The sequence below is a fragment of the Podarcis cretensis genome, assembly GCF_951804945.1.
Source record: "Podarcis cretensis genome assembly, chromosome: 16".
In the NCBI taxonomy this organism is placed as follows: domain Eukaryota; kingdom Metazoa; phylum Chordata; class Lepidosauria; order Squamata; family Lacertidae; genus Podarcis; species Podarcis cretensis.
In genome coordinates, this window is record NC_137186.1 from 13224058 (window position 1) to 13245861 (window position 21804).

Consider the following 21804-nt stretch of genomic DNA (forward strand, 5'->3'; position numbering starts at 1 on the left):
CTAATAGTCAACCACCTTTCTGTGGCCATTGAGTATGCTCAGTCCTTATTGGAGTGTTTTGGGGTTTCCCCCAACTTAGGATTCTTTTCCTAAACCTTGTGTGTGTGTGCGTGCGCAAGGGGGAAATAGCTGCTCTGTCTGGTGTTTGTGTATGTCAGTACATGCATTCATTTGTTTGAGTGAGCAGGCTTATCAACGGTCACTCATTAGATGAAGTGCCCTGGGCTTCATAAACATTTAAGTAAAGCCCAATTTCCCCAGATGTTTAACCCAGGAAGCTATTATGAACGGTAACACTTTCACTGTAAAATCTAAAATACCTTTGAAAATACAGCTGAACTCACCCCACCCATTGCCTCCTTCTCCCCACCCTGTCCTAATCTAAATTTAGGAGCATGGGCATCTGCCTTCTACTGAGTCAGACCATTGGCCCATCCACCTCAGTATTGTTTACTCTGACTGGCAGCTGCCCTCTGAGGTTTCAGGCAGGCAGTCTCTTCTAGCTCTTCCTGGAGACGCCATGAGGGACTGAGCCTGGCACGTTCTGTTTGAAATTTAGATGCTCCATCACTGAGCTACCACGAGGCTTGCCCTTTGCCGCTATGACTCTGTCAAGCAGGGTTGCAAACATGGCACCCTTGGGTGCACAGGTAACCCACAGAAGCCTTTCCTGGTGCCCACAAGGTCCCCTGCTGAAATCAGGCTAGCTCATAAACTAGACGGCAGTCTGTGCTTGATCTGCAGTGTGTGTGTGTGTGTGTGTGTGTGTGTGTGTTTTGCCCACAACAACTTCTCTGGTTTGTAAATGTGCCCACTAAAATGGGCGAACCCCACGCAAACTACCCACGATGAAGAAGAACGGCATTGTGGGATGGCGTTCTGGAAGGCACGCAAGGCAGAGAGGTCGCGGCTCCCAGGAGCTGTGTCTTAGTGGCAGATCTTTATGTTAAGAGTAATATTCCCTCTCATAAAAGAGCGGCTCTTTGTGACTCTTCTCCTTCGGCCTGGAAGAGGGTGGGATGCCGGAAGCTTCCCCAACGCACCGCAAAAGGTGGGAAGAAAGCGAGTGAGGGGCGGGTGGGAAAAGAAAAGAAAGCTACCTCAGAGGAGAGACAGTTATAAATTAGAAGCAGCCCAGGGGAGGCCCAGGACAAACAGATGACCAGTTTAGCGGTTGTTGTTTTTAAATATGAGTGGGACTGATCTCAGTGTCCTGACACTGAGGAGATGCTCCTTCAGTCTGCCTTCCATGGGAGTGTGGTACGGCTCTTGCGTGTGGTACAGCCTCCTTCCGCTGTGAAGAGAGGTAATCCGGTATGGTGTTGCAATGGTAGATAAAGAAGACTGCTTTTCCTTCCCCAGCGACCATTGGACGTCTCCTTGGCAAGTCCCGTGCTTCATTCCCACCAGAGAAAAGTCATCCCCGACCGAGAAAGGTCCGAGATCCAAACTCCTCCAAGTCCTGGCTTCCCGTGCAGCTACGCTTTTGCTTTCCTGCCGGATCGCCTGCGGTGTTTCACACACCTGCAGTAAGAATAAACCCTCCTTTAAAAATGTCCTCGGGTTTCTTTATACCTGTGGGGACTGGCTCCCACTGGGGCTGGCAGGGCGGAAGTCAGAGAGCCCAGCAATAGGTGGGAGCCAAGGCAATGACAGTTGTAAGGAGAAAGCAGGCAGGCATAGACTGAATATTCAAACAAACCACTGTGTTGCAAAGAGAATGTCAACAGTCTAGGCAACACGATGACCTTATACATACGTAACAGACAATCTTGATAAAATTCCTTCAAACCATAAAATGTTAAAAATGAAACCGTTAGTCTCAAAGTCTCTGAAAATCTTTAAATGAAGCGAGGTACCAAACTTTGTACGATGAAAGACAAGCTGTGAAGCTTTGTGTATTCAACAAATATGATGTCCAACACTGAACAGTGATTCCGGATATTGACTACTGTTTCGTAGAATTCTTTGTCAGCGTGGTGGGAGGATAAAGAATGCTTCATAAACCCATCTTATTTTGAATGAATGCATGTAAATGAAAATATCAAATGCTGTGGAACAGTGCTCATGTAATAATGTAGTCACCATGCTGACAAAGAATTCTATGAAACAGTAGTCAATATCCGGAATCACTGTTCAGTGTTGGACATCATATTTGTTGAATACACAAAGCTTCACAGCTTGTCTTTCATCGTACAAAGTTTGGTACCTCGCTTCATTTAAAGATTTTCAGAGACTTTGAGACTAAAGATTTCATTTTGAACTTTTTATGGTTTGAAAGAATTCTATAAAGATTGTCTATTACGTATGTATATGGTCATCGTGTTGCCTACACATTGTTGGCATTGACTGAGGGTAGCCTGAGGGTGGTGGGGAAGGACCCCCTTTGCCCAAACAGAGTAACCATCTCTGCTTGCGTCCCTTCAAGGGGTCACAGGAGGTAGAAATATTTTCTGGGGTGCATTCAGAAAACTAGCCCCACCCCCTCCGTCTGGCACCTGCATTCCGAAAAGGGTGACTTTCATAACAGGGAACCAAAGTTTAAAAACTTGAAGCCGTTGGTTTGAGTTCTACCCCCATAGCAGGAGAAAACTTGCTTGTTCCACATGGAAGATGTAGCCAGCATGTTTTCTCCTGCTCTTGAGGGTAGGACTCAAACCAATGGCTTCAAGTTACAAGAAAGGAGATTCTGACTAAACACCAGGAAAAACTTTCTGATGGCAAGAGCTGTTTGACAAGTGGAATAGTCTCCCTCTGTGGGTTGTGGATTTTTTCCTTCATTGGAGGTTTTTAAGCAGAGGCTGTGTCATGGACACTTTAGTTGAGATGTCTGCATTGCAGGGTGTTGGACGAGATGATCATTGGGGTCCCTTCAAACTCTACGATTCTATGAAATGAAATAAGCCATGTTGTTGGCTTGGATCCAGGTACCTTAAGAGGTAACATTTCCCATAATGCCCTGGGAGTTGTGGGCAATTAAAATGGTGGCCCTAAGCCACAGATCTGACGTCGTTGCTACTGGCTGGAGCTGCTGCCCGTTAAAGCCTGCCAGGGCCCACCAAAAGATTGGGGGGGGTGCCACTAGCACGCACTTGGCCCGAGACTCCCTCAGGCCCAATAGTATCTGGAAGGTACTACACTGGCGGTCCCTGGCCTGAAAACCCACCATCAGAGTTGGGGGGGAAGGGAGGTGAACCCCACCTGCAAGTGGCCTTGTTGAATTCCCAGCCACGCTGCTGACAACGGACGGAATCACGCTTGCATACGCATTCACATGTCAGTGGGTTGACCCGCTTCTTCCTGTCCGGACAGGGCGCGCAGGACGGGCTGTTGGGAGAGGAGGATCCCAGATGAAGCAACATCTTGGAGGAGTGCCTTCCAAATGTGTGGGGTTACAAGCTCACCCCACATTTCCCCTCTTTTTAATTGTTTTCAGACAGCGTCCCTCCTGTGCCTTTTAGCATATGGAGGGTATGTGTCCCCTTTTTACAAAGGACATTCCTCGATTTGGAGCTTTGGGGCTACTTTTGGTTGCAACATTATTGGATTTTTTTAAAAAAACAAGTTTACCTATTGGTGAGCTTTGTGTTCATTTAAATTTGGATGTACGTTACATGAACCGTTGATTGTTCTTCCCCCCCCCCCACTATTGGTATTATTATGTATTCTCACTGTACTACCTTGTCAATTAAGCAGTGTTAAGAGGTATATATAGAAATTAATTGTATGTATTAAGCAGGATATAAATGAATTATTGTTATGGCTAATACAGTTTTGGATTGCTTTTATGTGAACTGCTTTGAACACAGATGTATTTGCAGAAAATGCGATTGATAAATAAACTGAATATGACTAGAGTGAGTCCTCTGTTTGAAAGGTTATCTGGTCCAAGTACTTATGGCTCTGGGTTGCATCCATTGTTTGTTAAGGGTGCTGAGAGTTGTCAGAAGACACCTATTCCTCTCACAGAACTACAATTCCCAGAGTTCCCACCACTTGCTCCACCACTGCTAATATTGGATGCAACCCAAAGAACCATAAGATGGCAAGGGGAAAAACTGATAATTATTGGAGTATATGCACCGAATGGAAATAAAACAGAGTTTTTTAAAGGTCTGGAAGAAAAATTGTTTGAATACATGGATCAAAAAATTATAATCATGGGGGACATGAATGGGGTGGTATCAATGGAAATGGATAGACTGCGAGTGAAAAGCAGAATGAAAGAGGGGAAACTACCAAAGACTTTTTTTGATATGGTAGAAAACTGTAACCTGATCGATATATGGAGGTTGAAACACCCATTAGAAAAACAATTTACTTTTCACTCGGAAGGAAATCAATCACTGTCGCGAATAGATCAGATATGGATATCTAATGAATTATCTTTGAGATTAACAAAAGTAGAGATTCAACCAAAAGTTTTATCAGACCACAATCCGATCAAAGGTATATTAAAATGTTATGAAGAGAAATCCTTCCAGTGGAGATTAAATGAGAATCTTTTTAATGATCAGAAAATTGTGGAAAAAGCACACCAATGTCTAACTGATTATTTTCTAAATAATGTAAATAAAGGAACTAAGATGAGTACGGTCTGGGATGCTAGTAAAGCAGTAATGAGAGGCTTCTTTATACAACAAAATGCTATTAAAAACAGAATTAGAGAAAAAGGGAAAAAAGAAGTCCTGAAACAAATTATGGAGAATGAATGAAAATTGATTACCAGACCTGGAGATGTAAAAGTGAAACAAAGCATAAAATTGCTCCAAACACAATTTGCAATGATGATCAACAAGGAAGTGGAATGGAATATAAAAAGAATGAAACAAAAGAACTTTGAATGGGCAAATAAATCAGGGAAATGGTTAGCATGGCAAATTAAAAAAAGGAAGGAACAAAATATGATATATAAGATAAAAATAGAAGATCAAGAGATTGTTAATCCAAAAGAAATAAGAAAAAGATTTGTGGACTTTTATAGAGATTTATATAAGAAAAAGGAGAGATGCAACAAAAAGAAAATAGAAGAGTATCTAAAGAAGAAAGAAGTGCAGAAAATAACTGATAGCGACAGACTTAAATTGAATGAACCGATTGAAATAGAGGAAATTAATATGGCTATAAAAGAATTGAAAAGTGGGAAGACACCAGGCCCAGATGGATTCAGCGCAAGATATTATAAAGAGATGAAACATATACTGCTTGCACCAATAAAAGAAGTGATGAATAATATACTAATAAGGGCTGAAATTCCGGAAACATGGAAAGAAGCTTATATAACTTTTATCCCAAAACAGGATTCGGATTTGACTCAAGTTAAGAATTATAGGCCGATTTCATTGTTGAATAATGACTATAAAATATTTGCAAGCATCCTAGCAAGTACTGTAGACTGAAAAAGATTTTAAATAAGATGATACACAAAGATCAGGCAGGTTTCCTTCCTGGTAGACAGATGAAAGATAACATAAGAAATATAATTAATATTATGGAGTATCTGAACAACAGGAAGGATAAACAGGCGATGTTGATATTTGTGGATGCAGAAAAGGCCTTTGATAATGTTTATTGGGAATTTATGTTAGAGAATTTTGAATTAATGGAAATGGGCCAATCTTTCCTAAATGGTGTAAAGTCAATCTATTCGGAACAAAGAGCAAGATTAATCGTTAATAATGTATTGACAGAGAAAATTGCTATAACTAAAGGTACAAGGCAGGGATGTCCATTGTCACCGCTGTTATTCATCTCAGTATTGGAGGTCTTCTTAAGATCAATAAGGAATAATGAGAATATCAAAGGAGTGTCAGTAGGGCAAAATCAATACAAAGTCAAAGCTTTTGCGGATGATTTAGTTATTACAATAGAAGATCCTACGAAGAGTGTAGATGAAGTGTTGGAAGAGGTAGAACAATTTGGAGAGGTGGCCGGCTTTAAGTTAAACAGAAAGAAAACCAAAATAATTACGAAAAACATTGAACAGGATGTAATTGAAAGATTGCAGCAACAATTAGGGATTGAAATGGTGAAAAAAGTTAAATATTTAGGGATTACACTAACCACTAGAGGTATTGATTTATTTCACGATAATTATGTACCAGTATGGAATAAGATAGGGACGCAGGTGGCGCTGTGGGTTAAAGCCTCAGCGCCTAGGGCTTGCCGATCGAAAGGTTGGCGGTTCGAATCCCTGCGGCGGGGTGTGCTCCCGCTGCTCGGTCCCAGCGCCTGCCAACCTAGCAGTTCGAAAGCACCTCCGGGTGCAAGTAGATAAATAGGGACCGCTTACCAGCGGGAAGGTAAACGGCGTTTCCGTGTGCGGCTCTGGCTCTGGCTCTGGCCAGAGCAGCGATGTCACGCTGGCCACGTGACCCGGAAGTGTCTCCGGACAGCGCTGGCCCCTGGCCTCTTAAGTGAGATGGGCGCACAACCCCAGAGTCTGTCAAGACTGGCCTGTACGGGCAGGGGTACCTTTACCTTTACCTATGGAATAAGATAAAAAGGACCTGGAGGTGTGGGGTAGAATGAAATTCTCATTTTGGGGAAGGATTGCAACGATAAAGATGAATGTGCTACCGAAAATGTTATTTTTATTTCAAACAATACCAATAATAAAAGGAGCGACAATATTTAAAGAATGGCAAATAATATTATCAAGATATATTTGGCAGGGCAAGAAACCAAGAATTAAATTTAAGATACTAACTGATGCAAGAGAAAGAGGAGGTTTCGCCCTGCCAGACTTGAGGTTATATTATGAAGCGTCATGTCTTTGTTGGTTGAAAGAATGGATGAAGTTAGAAAATAATGAACTATTGGATTTAGAAGGTTATGATAATAGATTCGGTTGGCACACGTATTTATGGTATGATAAAAAAAGAATACATAAAGGGTTTGAGAACCACATCTTTAGAGGATCTTTGCTTGGAGTTTGGAATAGGTATAAAAATGTATTAGAACCAAAGATTCCACATTGGTTAACACCATTAGAGGTTATGAGTATTAAAAAGATAAATATGAGCGGGAGATGCATAACATATGAGAAACTATTAAAAAAAGGAAGGAAATAAGTGGAAATTGAAACCATATGAAGAAGTAAAAGAATATGTTAAGGATTGACTGCATTATTTTCAGTTAAATGAAATGTTTACAAAAGAGGTTTTAGAGACGGGATATTCTGAAAAAGAATCTAGATTTCAACAAGAAATCTTAAACAATGAAGTGAAAATTTTATCTAAAATGTATAAAATATTGTTGGAATGGAATACTGTGGACGAAGAGGTTAAATCTGTTATGATTAGTTGGGCTAGAGATTTCGGATATAATATTGAATTTGAGAAATGGACTAAATTATGGAAGGATGGGTTAAAGTTTACAGCTTGTACAACAATTAAGGAAAATGTTATGAAGATGGTATATAGATGGTATATAACACCAGTAAAACTGGGTAAAATGTATAAAGTGTGTAATAAATGTTGGAAGTGTAAGGAGACATTTTACCATATGTGGTGGGAATGTAAGAAGGTAAAAAGCTTCTGGGAGATGATCTATAATGAGTTAAAGAAAATGTTGAAATATACTTTTGTTAAAAAACCAGAAGCTCTCTTGTTGGGAATACTGGATAATGAAATTAGTAAAAAAGATGTGAAATTAGTTTTGTATGCAGTAACAGCAGCCAGAATTTTGCTGGCACAGAAATGGAAACAGGAAGATATGCCCACGAAAGAAGAATGGAGGATGAAACTGATGGAATACGCAGAAATGGACAGATTGACGGGGAGAATAAGGAACCAACGTGACCAGAGATCCTCCGAGGACTGGAAGAAATTTACAGAGTATATCAAAAATTTCTGTGATGAGCAAATAACGTTCGTTGGCTTTCAAGAAGCTCTGTGAAATTACTGTTAGAAATATTGTTTAAAAAATATGATGTGATTAAGAGTATTTGAGTGCAATATAATATTGGGAAATGTGAGACAAGGATAAAAAATAAACGGAAAATTATCTGACAAGCTGAGGGAAGTTCTGGAAAAAAGGGTTTAAGTTAAAAATGGATGTATAATTTTGTAAAAATGTTTTTTTTATGGAAAATTTAATAAAAAATATTTATTTTAAAAAAAGAACCATAAGATGTGTTTTAATGCAGGGAGTTGGACTAGGTGACCCTAGATGACCTTTGTAACTCTAAAATTTTATGACTCTATTGATGCTCCCCCAACATCATCATCACCATCATTATTATTACAATATTATAATTATTAATTACCCACCTTTTACCCTAAATTCCAAGAGCAGGTAACAACAATTACAGCAATTAAACTATTAAAAACCAGTTTAAAACCTACAACCACAGAAATAAGGTGGGTCGTAAAAATATACAGTGGTACCTCGGGTTACATACGCTTCAGGTTACATACGCTTCAGGTTACAGACTCCGCTAACCCAGAAATAGTGCTTCAGGTTAAGAACTTTGCTTCAGGATGAGAACAGAAATCGTGCTCCGGCGGCACGGCGGCAGCAGCAGGAGGCCCCATTAGCTAAAGTGGTCTTCAGGTTAATAATAATAATTAATAATAATAATTTATTATTTGTACCCCGCCCATCTGGCTGGGTTGGATCCCGAGGTTTCCTGAACCTGAGGACTGCTTCTGCGCATGCACAGACCGTGCGGCGAAAGCCAGTAAAATACTTCCGATTTTGCCATGCACGCATCCCGAAGTTTACGTAACCAGAGGGTAACGTAAATGGAGGTTTTGACTGTAATGTTTGTATATTGGTACAGGGGGCTTGAGGGGAATTAAAACCTACACACACACACACACATACACACACACACACAATAGAGGCCTATAAGAGGGAGAAATTTTTTTACCTGTGCGTGGGCAATCTATAAACTTCCTTTGGTCTGAAAAGCAGAAGAATAAGGTTAGTATTTGGTGCTTGTTTGGCACTCATGGCTCCCAGCACTACCTAATCATTGCTCTTCCCCTGCAAGCCTGCGAGCAGAATTATAACTGGCTTAATAATATAATAAGAGTCTGGCTGCTGGATCAGACCAAAGGGCCATCTAGTCCAGCATCCTGTTCTCACAGAAACTTATGGGGAGCCCGCAAGCAGGACCTAAACACGAGCGATCTCCCCTCCTGAGGCTCTCTGGCACTGGCATTTGGGATCATACTGCTTCTGAAAGAGAAGGGTGAACCTAGTCATCCTGGCTCATAGCCACTGGCTAGTAACCTTCTCCTCCATGAATTTGTCTAATCCTCCTTTGAAGCCATCCAGGTTGGTGGCTATCACGGAATGGTCCCAATCACCTGGAGAAGAGTGACTAGTGGGTGCCACAGGGTTCTGTCTTGGGCCCGGTCTTATTCAACATCTTTATCAACGACTTGGATGATGGACTCAAGGGCATCCTGATCAAATTTGCAGATGATACCAAACTGGGAGGGGTGGCTAACACCCCAGAGGACAGGATCACACATCAAAATGACCTTGACAGATTAGAGAACTGGGCCAAAACAAACAAGATGAATTTTAACAGGGAAAAATGTAAAGTATTGCACTTGGGCAAAAAAAATGAGAGGCACAAATACAAGATGGGTGACACCTGGCTTGAGAGCAGTACATGTGAAAAGGATCTAGGAGTCTTGGTTGACCACAAACTTGACATGAGCCAACAGTGTGACGCGGCAGCTAAAAAAGCCAATGCAATTCTGGGCTGCATCAATAGGAGTATAGCATCTAGATCAAGGGAAGTAATAGTGCCACTGTATTCTGCTCTGGTCAGACCTCACCTGGAGTACTGTGTCCAGTTCTGGGCACCACAGTTCAAGAAGGACACTGACAATCTGGAACGTGTCCAGAGGAGGGCAACCAAAATGGTCAAAGGCCTGGAAACGATGCCTTATGAGGAACAGCTAAGGGAGCTGGCCATGTTTAGCCTGGAGAAGAGGAGGTTAAGGGGTGATATGATAGCCATATTCAAATATATAAAAGGATGTCACATAGAGGAGGGAGAAAGGTTGTTTTCTGCTGCTCCAGAGAAGCGGACACGGAGCAATGGTTCCAAACTACAAGAAAGAAGATTCCACCTAAACATTAGGAAGAACTTCCTGACAGTAAGAGCTGTTTGACAGTGGAATTTGCTGCCAAGGAGTGTGGTGGAGTCTCCTTCTTTGGAGGTCTTTAAGCAGAGGCTTGACAACCATATGTCAGGAGTGCTCTGATGGTGTTTCCTGCTTGGCAGGGGGTTGGACTCAATGACCCTTGTGGTCTCTTCCAACTCTATGATTCTATGATTCTATGATTCTATGATTCTATCACCTGTCTCTTCTTCAGCAGCCCCCCACCCTTCTGACTCTCACCTGCATTCACAGGTAGCGTGCTCCTCAAAAGTCAGCTGCTGCAAGTGGCTGCGTTGGAACTTGCTCAACAATAACACCTGGAGAATGGGAGAAAGGATTTGATATCCCACTTTATCACTACCCGAAGGAGTCTCAAAGCGGCTAACATTCTCCTTTCCCTTCCTCCCCCACAACAAACACTCTGTGAGGTGAGTGAGGCTGAGAGACTTCAGAGAAGCGTGACTAGCCCAAGGTCACCCAGTAGCTGCATGTAGAGGAGCAGGGAATCAAACCCGGTTCACCAGATTACGAGTCTACCGCTCTTAACCACTACACCACACTGAGCCTCTTGGGCTTGCCAATCAGAAGGTTGGCAGTTTGAATCTGCACGATGGAGTGAACTCCCATTGCTCTGTCCCAGCTTCAGCCAACCTAGCAGTTTGAAAGCATACCAGCCACGAGTAGATAAATAGGTACCGCTGTGACGGGAAGGTAAATGGCATTTCTGTGTGCTTTGGCATTTGTCACGGTGTCCCGTTCCACCAGAAGCGGTTTAGTCATGCTGGCTACATGACCCGGAAAGCTGTCTGAGGACAAACACCAGATCCCTTGGCCTGAAAGTGAGATAAGCGACGCAAACCCATAGCCAGCTTGCACTGGACTTAACCGTCCAGGGGTCCTTTACCTTACCTTACCCTTCAGATGTGGGGCAAGTGGGCATGGCTTAGGGAGAAGCAGCCTCACAGGCCAAATTTTGCCCATCATGGGGTCCAAATTTGGCCTGGGAGGCTGTTTCTCCCCAAACCAGAGGTTCCTCACTCTGCAAAATGCAGACTTTAGGGGCCTAAAAAAGGAGCTCCCACCTTATAAAATAAAAATAACCAAGTATCTGAATAACTAACTAATCAAAGGACAGTATATGTGTATGTAACTTGTTAAGATACTTTTACTCACCTTGTAGGGCTACATTTTCCAGAGCTCTCTGTGGAGAGGGATTGGTTGTTAAACCACTCTGGGAACTGTAACTCTGCAAGTGGAATTGGGGTTTTCTAGCAACCCTCGGCCCCCTTAACAAATAATTATTTGTCAGGAAGCCATGACTGTTTAAAGTGGTATCATAGTGCTTTCCGTTTGTGGTATGAATGTAGCCAATATGTCTAAAAATATTGTGAAGCTTTTTATTTTTATAATGATATTGAGAACAAACCAGAGCAAGTATTCTGGGGGAAAAAACAACCCCAGATTTTGTGGCTGTGGTTCACTTATTTACTTTTTCATTTTTGAGGGTGGGGGCAAGTTAACCTCACATGTAACCAAGAACTGGCCTATCAACTTTGCAGGATCCTTCCCTCTTCTTGAAGGGTGCTAGGTGTCCAGGAAATATCCTGAGCCATGAAGGCTAGCCCTTTAGGATGAAAGGGGCACTGCCCACCTGCCTCAGTCTGCCCCCACCCAGAATATAAAAAGAGCTTTGCTGGATCAGGCCTGTGGCCAACAGTGGCCAACCAGATGTCTCTGAGAAACCCACAACGGCTGTCTCTGAGGGCAACTCTCCCCACATGAATTTGCAGGCATCCTGCCTCCACAGGGAGAACATAGCTGTTGGCTGCCACCACCACCACCACTCTGGAGGGCAAAAGGTTCCCTGTCCTGGCCTTCCCCTATTCTTGCCCCAGTTCGTTACCTCCATGGTCACTGTATACGTCCGGGACGGCATACACTGTGCCGATTCATCAGCGCAGCAGCCGACACAGCGCTTTAGAGCCACGCAGGAGGGCACAATGAGGTGGCTGATGACTAAGTCCGGGTACTCCTTGTCCAGAGATACCATTGTCTCCTTGGCTTGGCAGGCGCTGCGGCTGAACACCTCCAGGAACCTCACCACTAGAAGAAGAAGAATCATTGTCAGAGGGCTATCTCTGAGGAGGTAGGAGGAGGTATCCATTTCAAACAGATTTAAACACTTAATTTGGTGGCTCTGACTAGGGGTGGGCAAATCCGCCAATCTCCGTTTCTCATTTTTCCTGGCTTAAATTCAGTTCTCATTTCCGCATTTGCAATTGGGTGTTGTTCTTTGTTTTTAAAGTGCTCATCAATTTTTGTCAGCGTTAGTGTGTATTTATCCCAATATATACATAAGAAGAGCCTGCTGGATCAGGCCAGTGGCTACTGTGAGAGCATCCTGTTCTCACAGTAGCCAACCAGATGCCCGTGGGGAACCCACCGCATGCAAGATTTGGACACAAGAACTCTCTCCCCTCTTGTGTTTTTCAGCAACAGGGAAATCAGGAGCTTTACTGCCTCCAGCTGTGAGGGCAGAGCATAATCATCATGGCTAGGAGGCACAGATAGCCCTCTCCCCCATGAATTTATCTAATCTTCTTTCAAAGCCATGTAGGTTGGTGGCTGTCACTGCCTGCAGTGGGAGGGAGTTCCACAACTTAACTGTGTGCTGAGTGAAGAAGTACTTTTTTATATATAGCTGTCCTGATTCCTCCAACATTCAGCTCCATTGGATAGCCATGAGTTCTAGTGTTATAAAGAGGGAGGAAAAAATTCTCTCCACATATATATATATTCTTTCTACACACCATGCATAATTCTATAAACTTCTGTCGTGTCAGCTCTTGTTGAGATTTTTACTAAGCCAAAAAAGTCCCAAGGCTGGAACCTTTTCTCACAGTGGTTGTCGCTTCATCCCATGGGTAGGCAGCTTAAGGCCCGGGGGCCGGATGCGGCCCAATCGCCTTCTAAATCCGGTCCGCGGACAGTCCAGGAATCAGAGTAGAATGTGTGCTTTTTTAAAAAATGCATCTCTGGGTTATTTGTGGGGCATAGGAATTCGGTCATTCCCCCCCCCCAAAAAAAATGGTCCAGCTCCCCACAAGGTCTGAGGGACAGTGGACCAGCCCACAGCTGAAAAAGTTTGCTGACCCCTGCTCCATCCCCTTGACAATTTTAGGTTGAGCTTTTCGGAAACTTTTCCAGCTATACGATATCCTTTTTGAGGTGAGGTGACATATTGGTACAGTGGTACATACACTTCAGGTTACAGACTCCACTAACCCAGAAATAGTACCTCGAGTTAAGAACTTTGCTTCAGGATGAGAACAGAAATTGTGTGGCGGCGGCAGCGGGAGGCCCTATTAGCTAAAGTGGTGCTTCAGGTTAAGAACAGTTTCAGGTTAAGAACGGACCTCCGGAACGAATTATGTACTTAACCTGAGGTACCACTGTACTCAACTTTGCCTTACATGCGCATCGTTTGGCAAAGCAATTTCCCCTGACGTAATCCATTTCTGTCCGTCATTTTCAGGAATATATGCATTTTTAGACACCCTTTCTAGTAGTATATACATTTCTAGACACATTGGCTAGAGAATGGCATTGCAAAATTAGGAATTTCGAAGGGCAGCTGTTTTGGTTTGTGTATCATTTCAGAAAGTTTCTGTTTGTTAGTTCAGGCTTTCAGTGCAAACTGAGCCAAATTTCTTCCCCACTCCCAGAGAGAGCCCCTTGGAGTGTGATACAAATAGAAGAAATAGCTAATAAAGCTCACACATAATTATCAATGGGCATGGTGCTGTAAACCATCAGTAGGAATAAAAATAAACCAGAGCCCTGGTTAAGAAGTCTAAAAATTTGAGAGTGAGCAAAGGGGGAGGTAGCAAGTTTATTGAGACTCGGGCAGGAAGGGAATGGCAATATTGTCCAACAATAGTTAGATCCTATCATCCTATCAACAATAGTTCAAGATCCTATCCTGCTAATTAGTTTCTTTCCCCATTCAGTGAGGGAAAATGTCTATATTAAGGAAAACTGCAAACAAACCTGGGCATGTTAGGAGAAATCCACCCTAAAATGCCAATAAACTTTTGTGGGGATATTTCTTTTTAATTGCAGACTGGTGTGGAAATTTAGAGAGCTGAACTTACAACTGGGGGGAAATGAGAAACTGAGAGAACCCAAAATGGGGAGATTTAACCTGCTCTTTCCTTTCATTTTATCATCACAACAGTTCTGTGAGGTAGGGCCAGGCTGTGAAGAGAGTCACCAACCCAAGATTAGGTCCCGCAGTGGGCTGCATTTGAACCCAGGTCGCCGCAGTCCTAGACAAACACATGTGAGCTCAATATCTGGGGCTGGAGGAAGATGTGTTTTGGGGTGTTTTTTCTAACAGTCCCTCTCTCTCTCCGTCCAGGAGTAATGCGCATCCCCACCCTCAAAACCACTGTCCTCAAACTCCGTCGCTCTTACCTTCTGTAACTGGCTCCACAACTGGTTCCATCTCATTAGTTGGATGCGGCAGAATCTGCAGATAGATCAGAAACAGCAGCGGATCAGAAATAGGGAGGGCACTTTGAGGAGTCTGCTTCAAGCTATCTGGGCCACAGGGATCCATGCACTGGGAACCTCTGGGCTTGATCACTGCCATGCGCCCTGCATGGAGCCTGGTCCAGAGACTCCAGATCCTGCAAAACACTCCCACTAGTCTGTTGGTGGGGACAGACCACAGCCAGCACACAACACCGGCGCTTAAAAACATGCGCTGTTGTGGGGGACATGTCTGCACCATTTTATGGTCCCATCTCTCCCCCCCCCCCCACAGCTCTGTTACGTGTAGCAGCTTTTTTGAGCTATGCCACACATACACACAAACACGGCAGCCATTTTGTGACTGGCGCTAATGGCACTTCCTGAGGATCCCAAATGTGCCTGCCCAAGAGGTAGATTGCCTCTGAACATGGAGGTTCTGTTTACATGTCATGGCTGAACAACCACCTCCACAAATTTGTCCAGTCCTCCCTTTTAAGGCCGTCTTTAAGGCAGCCACCACCGCATCCTGTGGCAGTGAGTTCCACAAGTGAATTACGTCATGTGGTGTGAAGGAGCAGCCCTCTCTGCCAACAAGAACATCATTAGAGCCCTGATGCAGGATGAGGCAAAAAGGCCGATGGAGACCAGCATCCTGTTCTCACGGTGGCCAACAACTGTCTATGAGAAGCCTGCAGGCAATGTTCCCCTTGTTCGTTCCCAGGATTTTCCTCAATTCCACTTGGTTCTCTAAGCCTTCCTTCCATGGCATCGTCATCAGTGCATCAGTGGTAGCAAATTCCAGAAGCAGGTCACACACACATAGTAATCTTCTTTCTTTCTTTCTTTCTTTCTTTCTTTCTTTCTTTCTTTCTTTCTCTCTCTCTCTCTCTCTCTCTTTCTACCACTGAAAGATCCCAAGGGGGGCAGAAGACATGAAGGCTGTAAATGTGCTATAGGAATTATAATCTGCAACTGTGTGTACTTACTATACATTGAAAGCACACCCAAAGCACACTCTTTCCCTCAAAGAATTCTGGGTGCTGTAGTTCACCCCTCACAGAGTTGCAATTCCCAGCAACCCTTAACAAACTACAGCACCCGTAATCCTTTGAGGGAAAGAATGAGTTTTAAAGGCATGCTGTGGTATACACAGCCTGGATCCCTGGAGCAAATGGATTTTTATATGATTTTATTTAGAATATTTATATTGTCTGCTCATAGAGATGCCTGTCACTGAGCCAATTCCCAGTGTGTGCATAGTGGTGTAATGGTTAGGCTGTTAGACTGGGACCTGAGAGGCCAGGGATTCAAATCCCCACTAGGCCATGAGTGGCCTTGAGCCAGTCACAGCCTCTCAGCCTCACCTACCTCACATGGTTGTTGTGAGAATTAAATGAGGAGGGGGAGAACCACATATGCCACCTTGAGCTCTTTGGAGGAAAAAACTTGGGATATAAACACAACAAATTATTATTATTATTATTATTATTATTATTATTATTATTATTTTGCATACCATCGTACACCCACAGATCTCAGGGAAATTTACAATACAAAACTACAAAATAAAAATATTTATAATAAAAATAAGAACAAACCAATCCAAAAATCCCGCTAGCAGCAGCACCACTGAGAAATGGCTGTATTCACACTGTATTTCCCCAAGAATTCTGGGAACTGTAGTGGCTTAAAGGTGCTTGGATTTGCAGCTCTATGAGGGGTAAACTACACTTCCCAGAATGGTGCTGGAGAGGGGCAGGCCCAGTGCCAGTGGGGCATTGTCTGAAGGCCCCAGGGGCCTGGAAAAGTCCCTCGGCAGCTTGAGCCGGCTGCCCCACCACCCACCACCCTCCCTGCCAGGCTCCTGGGTGCTTTTTGGGCGGCTGTGTTGCTTTTAAACAAGAGCAAAGCTCAGCTCTGCCACCACCAGTGGCTGCCCGCTGTCTTATGTAGCTCAAAGTTCACGTCCACACCATACATAAAAAGCACATGCTTTCCCTCAGACAACCCTGGGAACTATAGTTTGTTAAGGGTTCTGGGAACTGTAGCTCTGTGAGGGGTAAATCCCAGTTTCAAATGTTATTTGGGGGGAAGCCATGTGCTTTAAATGTGTGGTGCGCTTTTACAGAAGTTCCGCGTAGGATGACAGCCTGATCGGTGGCTGGACACATGCATCATTAAATTACCCATATGGTGGGCAGAAAATGGAAGTGCACATGGGGCCATGCCAGGAAGGAAGGGAGGGAGAGAGGGAGGGAATTTATTTGTCAGAAGCCATGTGGCAAGAACCCACAACTCTTGAATAGCCAACATCCAAGTAGCCAAATTTGCCTATCTTCTGATTGGTGCACGGTGACTCTGTTTCTAAGCTTTGACCCACAAAATGCCCTTCTCTGTAGCGTGAGGTGGGGGGGGGGAGCAGTGGTTTGTAATGTTGCTGTAAGGATCCTTCCATGTGCAATGCTTTGAACATTTGAAAACTCAATACAGGTGTTATCTAATTTGTAACCTTTATTATTATTTACTGTTATTTTGCAAATCCTGCCTTTAAAAGTGGCATGCAAATTATGAATAAGGTCCAAGGTGGGTTATTGCTGGTTTTTGCTTTTTTTAAAGAAAAAGCTAACAGTGCAATCCTAAAGAACTTTACTCAGAAGTGAGTCCCACTGAGCTTACTGTTACTCCAAGGTAAGCGTTGCATAGGACGGCAGCCGAAATCCTGATATTCTCTCTGGCTATCATTTAGACACAGCTGGGGATTTTTACCTCTGTGACTGGCTAATGTGAAAGGATTGTTTATGTGTCTCAAGGTTTAGCTCCGTGATCCCTTTTTGATTTTTAATAACTAAGGCTGAATCTTGGAAACCCCTGCGAAGCAAAGAGCCTCTGAGCATTTGCCCCTCTTTACCGCCTTCCCTCCCCAAACCAAAGTTAATACAAGATGTGTGGTAAAGGACACGAAGGGGCCCCTAATCTCTGGCAAGCAAAGTCCTTACATAGACCCACTTGCTCTCTCTTTTACAGCTGTGACCCTGGAGGGAATGCTCACTGACTGCATGCAAACCATGCATTTAAAGCATATTCTCCCCGCCTCCCGCAAATAATCTATCTATCTATCTATCTATCTATCTATCTATCTATCTATCTATCTATCTATCTATCTATCTATCTATCATCTGTTATTTAAGGGTACTGGGAACTGTAACTCTACGAGGACTAAACTACAATTCCCAGAGGGTTTTTTTTGGGGGGGGGGATGCACTTTGAATTTGTACACAGTTCGAGTGGGGCACCCAAAGCAAAGCATCAGGATTTGAGTGAAACGGCAAAAAGTGTGTGTGTGGGGGGGGGGAGAGATAGAAATGCCAAAAAACTTAACAGTCCAACCAGCACCACAGCTTTGACAATCAACGCATAATCGATCACATGACACAGTGCACACACACTATTTGAATGGCAATGCCCATCAACTGGGGGGCACCCCTCTAGTATTTTATTGGGGGAAGGCAAAGGGACCTCGGCCCCTAGTAGTTGTGGCTCCTATGTCCTATACCATCTGGGCACACCAGTTTGGGCTATGAACTTCTCCTCGCGCCCCTTCAAAAAAAAGCATCGCCCCTGCCTGCAGTCCTGACAGCACCCCATAACCTCACCCCCTTCTGACACACCTCTCTGTCTTCCTCCGCGTTGGATGCCCATCTGAAACCCACCCAGCCTTCTCTGCCAGCCCCCATTAGTGCCAGCTCGCTATCCCATGCCTCTGGGGAGTTATTTAAAAAACGAAACAAAACAAAAAACCCCAAACTTGCTTGCCATCTCTCTCTCCTCTCACCCCGCTTCTTGCTCAATGCCAGGGGCTTTTGGGTGCCCACTCCCAGCCACGCTCTCCGTGCGCCCCCCAACGTCCTGTGCCCACCTACCGTCGTGGCGGCGCAGTAGTGCAGCTGCAAGGTGGTAGCCAAGAGGAGCTGAAGGGCACCGCAGGGGGCGTTCATGGTGGTGCCAAGGCTGCCGCTGCCGCTGCTCCTGCCGGGCAAGGGGGCACACGCGCCCGCCTCGGGCTCCTCTTGGAGACTTTTCTCCAAAGTTTGCTGGCTCGGCGGCAGCTTCTGGGGCTGCTCTCCAGTCGATTGGGGAAGGAGGTCGTCCAGGATTCCCGCCCCCCCCCCGCGCCCCTCCTCCAGGATTTGCCACTCAGACAAAATGCCCAGCCGACGGGCAGCCGCCACTCAGGAACTGGGCATTGCCCCTGCACCTGGGCATGGCTCAGATCAGCCTGGTGCCCGGCGCAGCCGCTCGCTTCTCTCTCGGTGCCATCCTACTCCCAGCACCTGGGCGCAAGGAGAGCCAGGGGTGGGTACAGGTGCATCTCCGCAGCTGCCGCCGCCGCTGCTGCCCAGGGAGGAGGTGGCGACGGCGGTGTCGTCGTGCCAGGCGGCCGCAGAAGTAACTGGGCTCCAAGTCGAGGGGAGAGAGAGAGAGAGGGAGGGAGACAGAAGCTGCTGGCACAGCGAGGAGAGGGAAGGAGGCAAGCGAGCTCTCATGTGACTGTTCAATCCCACCCTAAGGGAGGGAGGGAGGCTGAGCCTGGCTGCTGGCGCAGGTCAGAGAAAGAGAGACCGGTGGGGGGATAGGCACCCCCTATCCCAAGAAAAACCTTGAACCATACAGGTCAAGGAGGGTCTGCTTCACCCAGCATCCTGCACCCCATCACACCTTAAAGCAGCCACAGCTGGATGCTTTGGAGAGGTTTCCTCTAGAATTGGTGAGGGCAGCACGCTTCAGGTCCCTTCAAACTCTACAATGTTGTGAGTCAGATGGTTAGACTATCCAGCTGTTTTCTGAAAACTGATGGGCAGCCGCTCTCCAGAGATTGAAGCAGGCAGTATTTCTTCTATACCTGAGTATCTCATTGAGGGATGAACCACTCTGCCACTATGGTCCTTCTCTAAAAAATGAAACATGATTCCAGTCCTCATTGTCTGCTCTATCGCTGAGTGATGTGTGTGGGTTTTGGGGAGGGCAGTTATCTTCTGCAACATGACATGGCGGGTTTATATTGGGCCATCCACACTGCCCTTTCGCTCTGTTGTTTTGCGAGGCTCCCCCAGGGTTAGCGCACTCTTGCTATTCAGAGGGGCGCTCTTGCGCAACGGAAGCAGGACAAAGCGACAGCAGCCCTGGAATATTTGCGGTATGAAAAGTTGCAGAATTTCAGCTGGAAGTTACAAGACTTGCACTGATTGGAAGTGACGCAGTCTGTCCCAAAACCTTTGCAGCCGGTGAACAAGAAGATTGAAAGCAGGATTGTGTATATTCGCCACCAAGCCATCATGAACACAAATCATCATGTAGGAGAGCCTTCTGGAAGCTCAGAACCAGGAATGGAGGTGACACTGCCATCTCTTGCTGTTTGTCCACACAGCACTTTGGCATTCAAAGGTAGACTACCTCTGGAGTTGGAGGTTCCATCAGACACTCTGCTGGGCTAAAAGTTGGCAGGGTAGATTTTTCATATGCTCCTCCTCCTCCTCCTTGGGAAGAGCCACAGAAGTCCAAGGGGCCATCGTACCTGGCCCATATTTTGTGGCCAATGTTAATCATGCAATTTTATAATATTGTTGCAACCCGCCCTGGGTCCTTACGGTGATAGGTGGGCGAGAGATCAGAATCTGATACGCCAGTGTGACGTAATGGTTAGAGCAGGCATAGGCAAACTCAGCCCTCCAGATGTTTTGGGACTACAATTCCCATCATCCCTGACCACTGGTCCTGTTAGCTAGGGATCATGGAAGTTGTAGTCCCAAAACATCTGGAGGGCCAAGTTTGCCTATGCCTGGGTTAGAGTGTCAGACTATAGGACCTGGCAGAGCAGGTTCGAATCCCCACACAGCCATTAATCTCACTGGGTTACCTTGGGCCAGTCACCATCTCTAACCTACCTCACAGGGTTGTTGTGGGGATGAAATGGGGATGAGATGAACCATGTACACCACCTTGGGATCTTTGGAAGATAACAGTGATATTATATATATAAATAAATGAATAAATAAATATTTTAGGTGGTCGATGCTGTGACTTGCAGTTTGTTCTACCCCAGAATGGGTAAAATAAATACACAGGGTTGGAGGGCACGCTCTGTCCAGTGTTGGCAAGGTCTCCTGCAGACTTTGCCAACCTGGTGCCCTCCAGGGTTTTGGATGGCAGCTCCCATCAGCCCCTCCAACTGGCAGGACCAATTGTGCCCCCTGTAATCTAACAACTGTTGTTACCCTCCCTAGCACTTATATTTTACAGCAAACTTTGCCAGCCTGGTCCATTTCCCCCCGTGTTTTGGACTGAGCTATATTAGAAAACATTGGGAGGGCACCAGGTTGGCAAACTTCCCCTCAAATGTGAACTAACAAACTAAACCACATCCTTTACCTAACTCTCCTAGAGAGTCCTTACAGAAGAGGGGACCCAGGAACACAGAAAGCTGCCTTCTGCTGAGTCATACCATTGGTCCATCTTTCTCAGCATTGTCTACACTGACTGGCAGCAGCTCTCCAGGGTTTCAGGCATAGAGTCTCTGTCGGCCCCACTTGGGGATTGAACCAGGGACCTTCTGCATGCCAAGCAGATGCTCTTGACCACTTGGCTACGGCTCGTCCTCCATGAAGCAGACTTGCTAAGCAGACTTAAAACCCTGGTACCTCTTAGTTCACCAATTAAGACACAGATTACGCTGCTTTGCTTGCTAAAGGAATCCAGCGACTGGGGAAATGCCTGGATTAGCCATGGGGTAGATGGGGAGGGGGAGATGTGCCGGGTCAGAATGGGAGGGGAGGGGCATGAATTCCACCCAGATTAGAGGGGGCCAATGCCTCTTCCTATCATTGCAAGGCTTTTCGTGCCTGAATTCCTTCAGTCCCGCTTTCCACGTTTTCCCTCCTCCAATATATGTTAGAAGTAGCTCTGGCATGGCACACAACAGGGATGTGCAAAGGCCATATCATCTCCTGGAATAAGTGAAGTTGGCTATATCCCTGTCCCCTGCTGCAAAAACCTGGGTCATTTATGGGCAATTTCTGTTGGAAAACTAGGTGCTTCCTGAACCAGCCAGCAGGGGGTGGTAGCTGTATAACACACACCCCTGCAG

At 45.1% G+C, this 21804-nt stretch overlaps 1 protein-coding gene across 1 annotated transcript; it reads right to left on the reverse strand.

Annotated features, from left to right (window-relative positions):
• Window positions 1-921: 921 nt before the first annotated feature.
• Window positions 922-19189, reverse strand: VEGFB (vascular endothelial growth factor B). Its single transcript, XM_079958485.1, has 7 exons — window positions 18584-19189; window positions 14604-14658; window positions 12031-12230; window positions 10368-10444; window positions 8876-8908; window positions 3202-3327; window positions 922-1524 (listed from the first exon to the last, which is right to left on the reverse strand). The coding sequence occupies exons 1-7, from the start codon at window positions 18656-18658 to the stop codon at window positions 1479-1481; spliced, it is 612 nt and encodes a 203-aa protein (XP_079814611.1). The 5' UTR covers window positions 18659-19189; the 3' UTR covers window positions 922-1478.
• Window positions 19190-21804: the final 2615 nt, after the last annotated feature.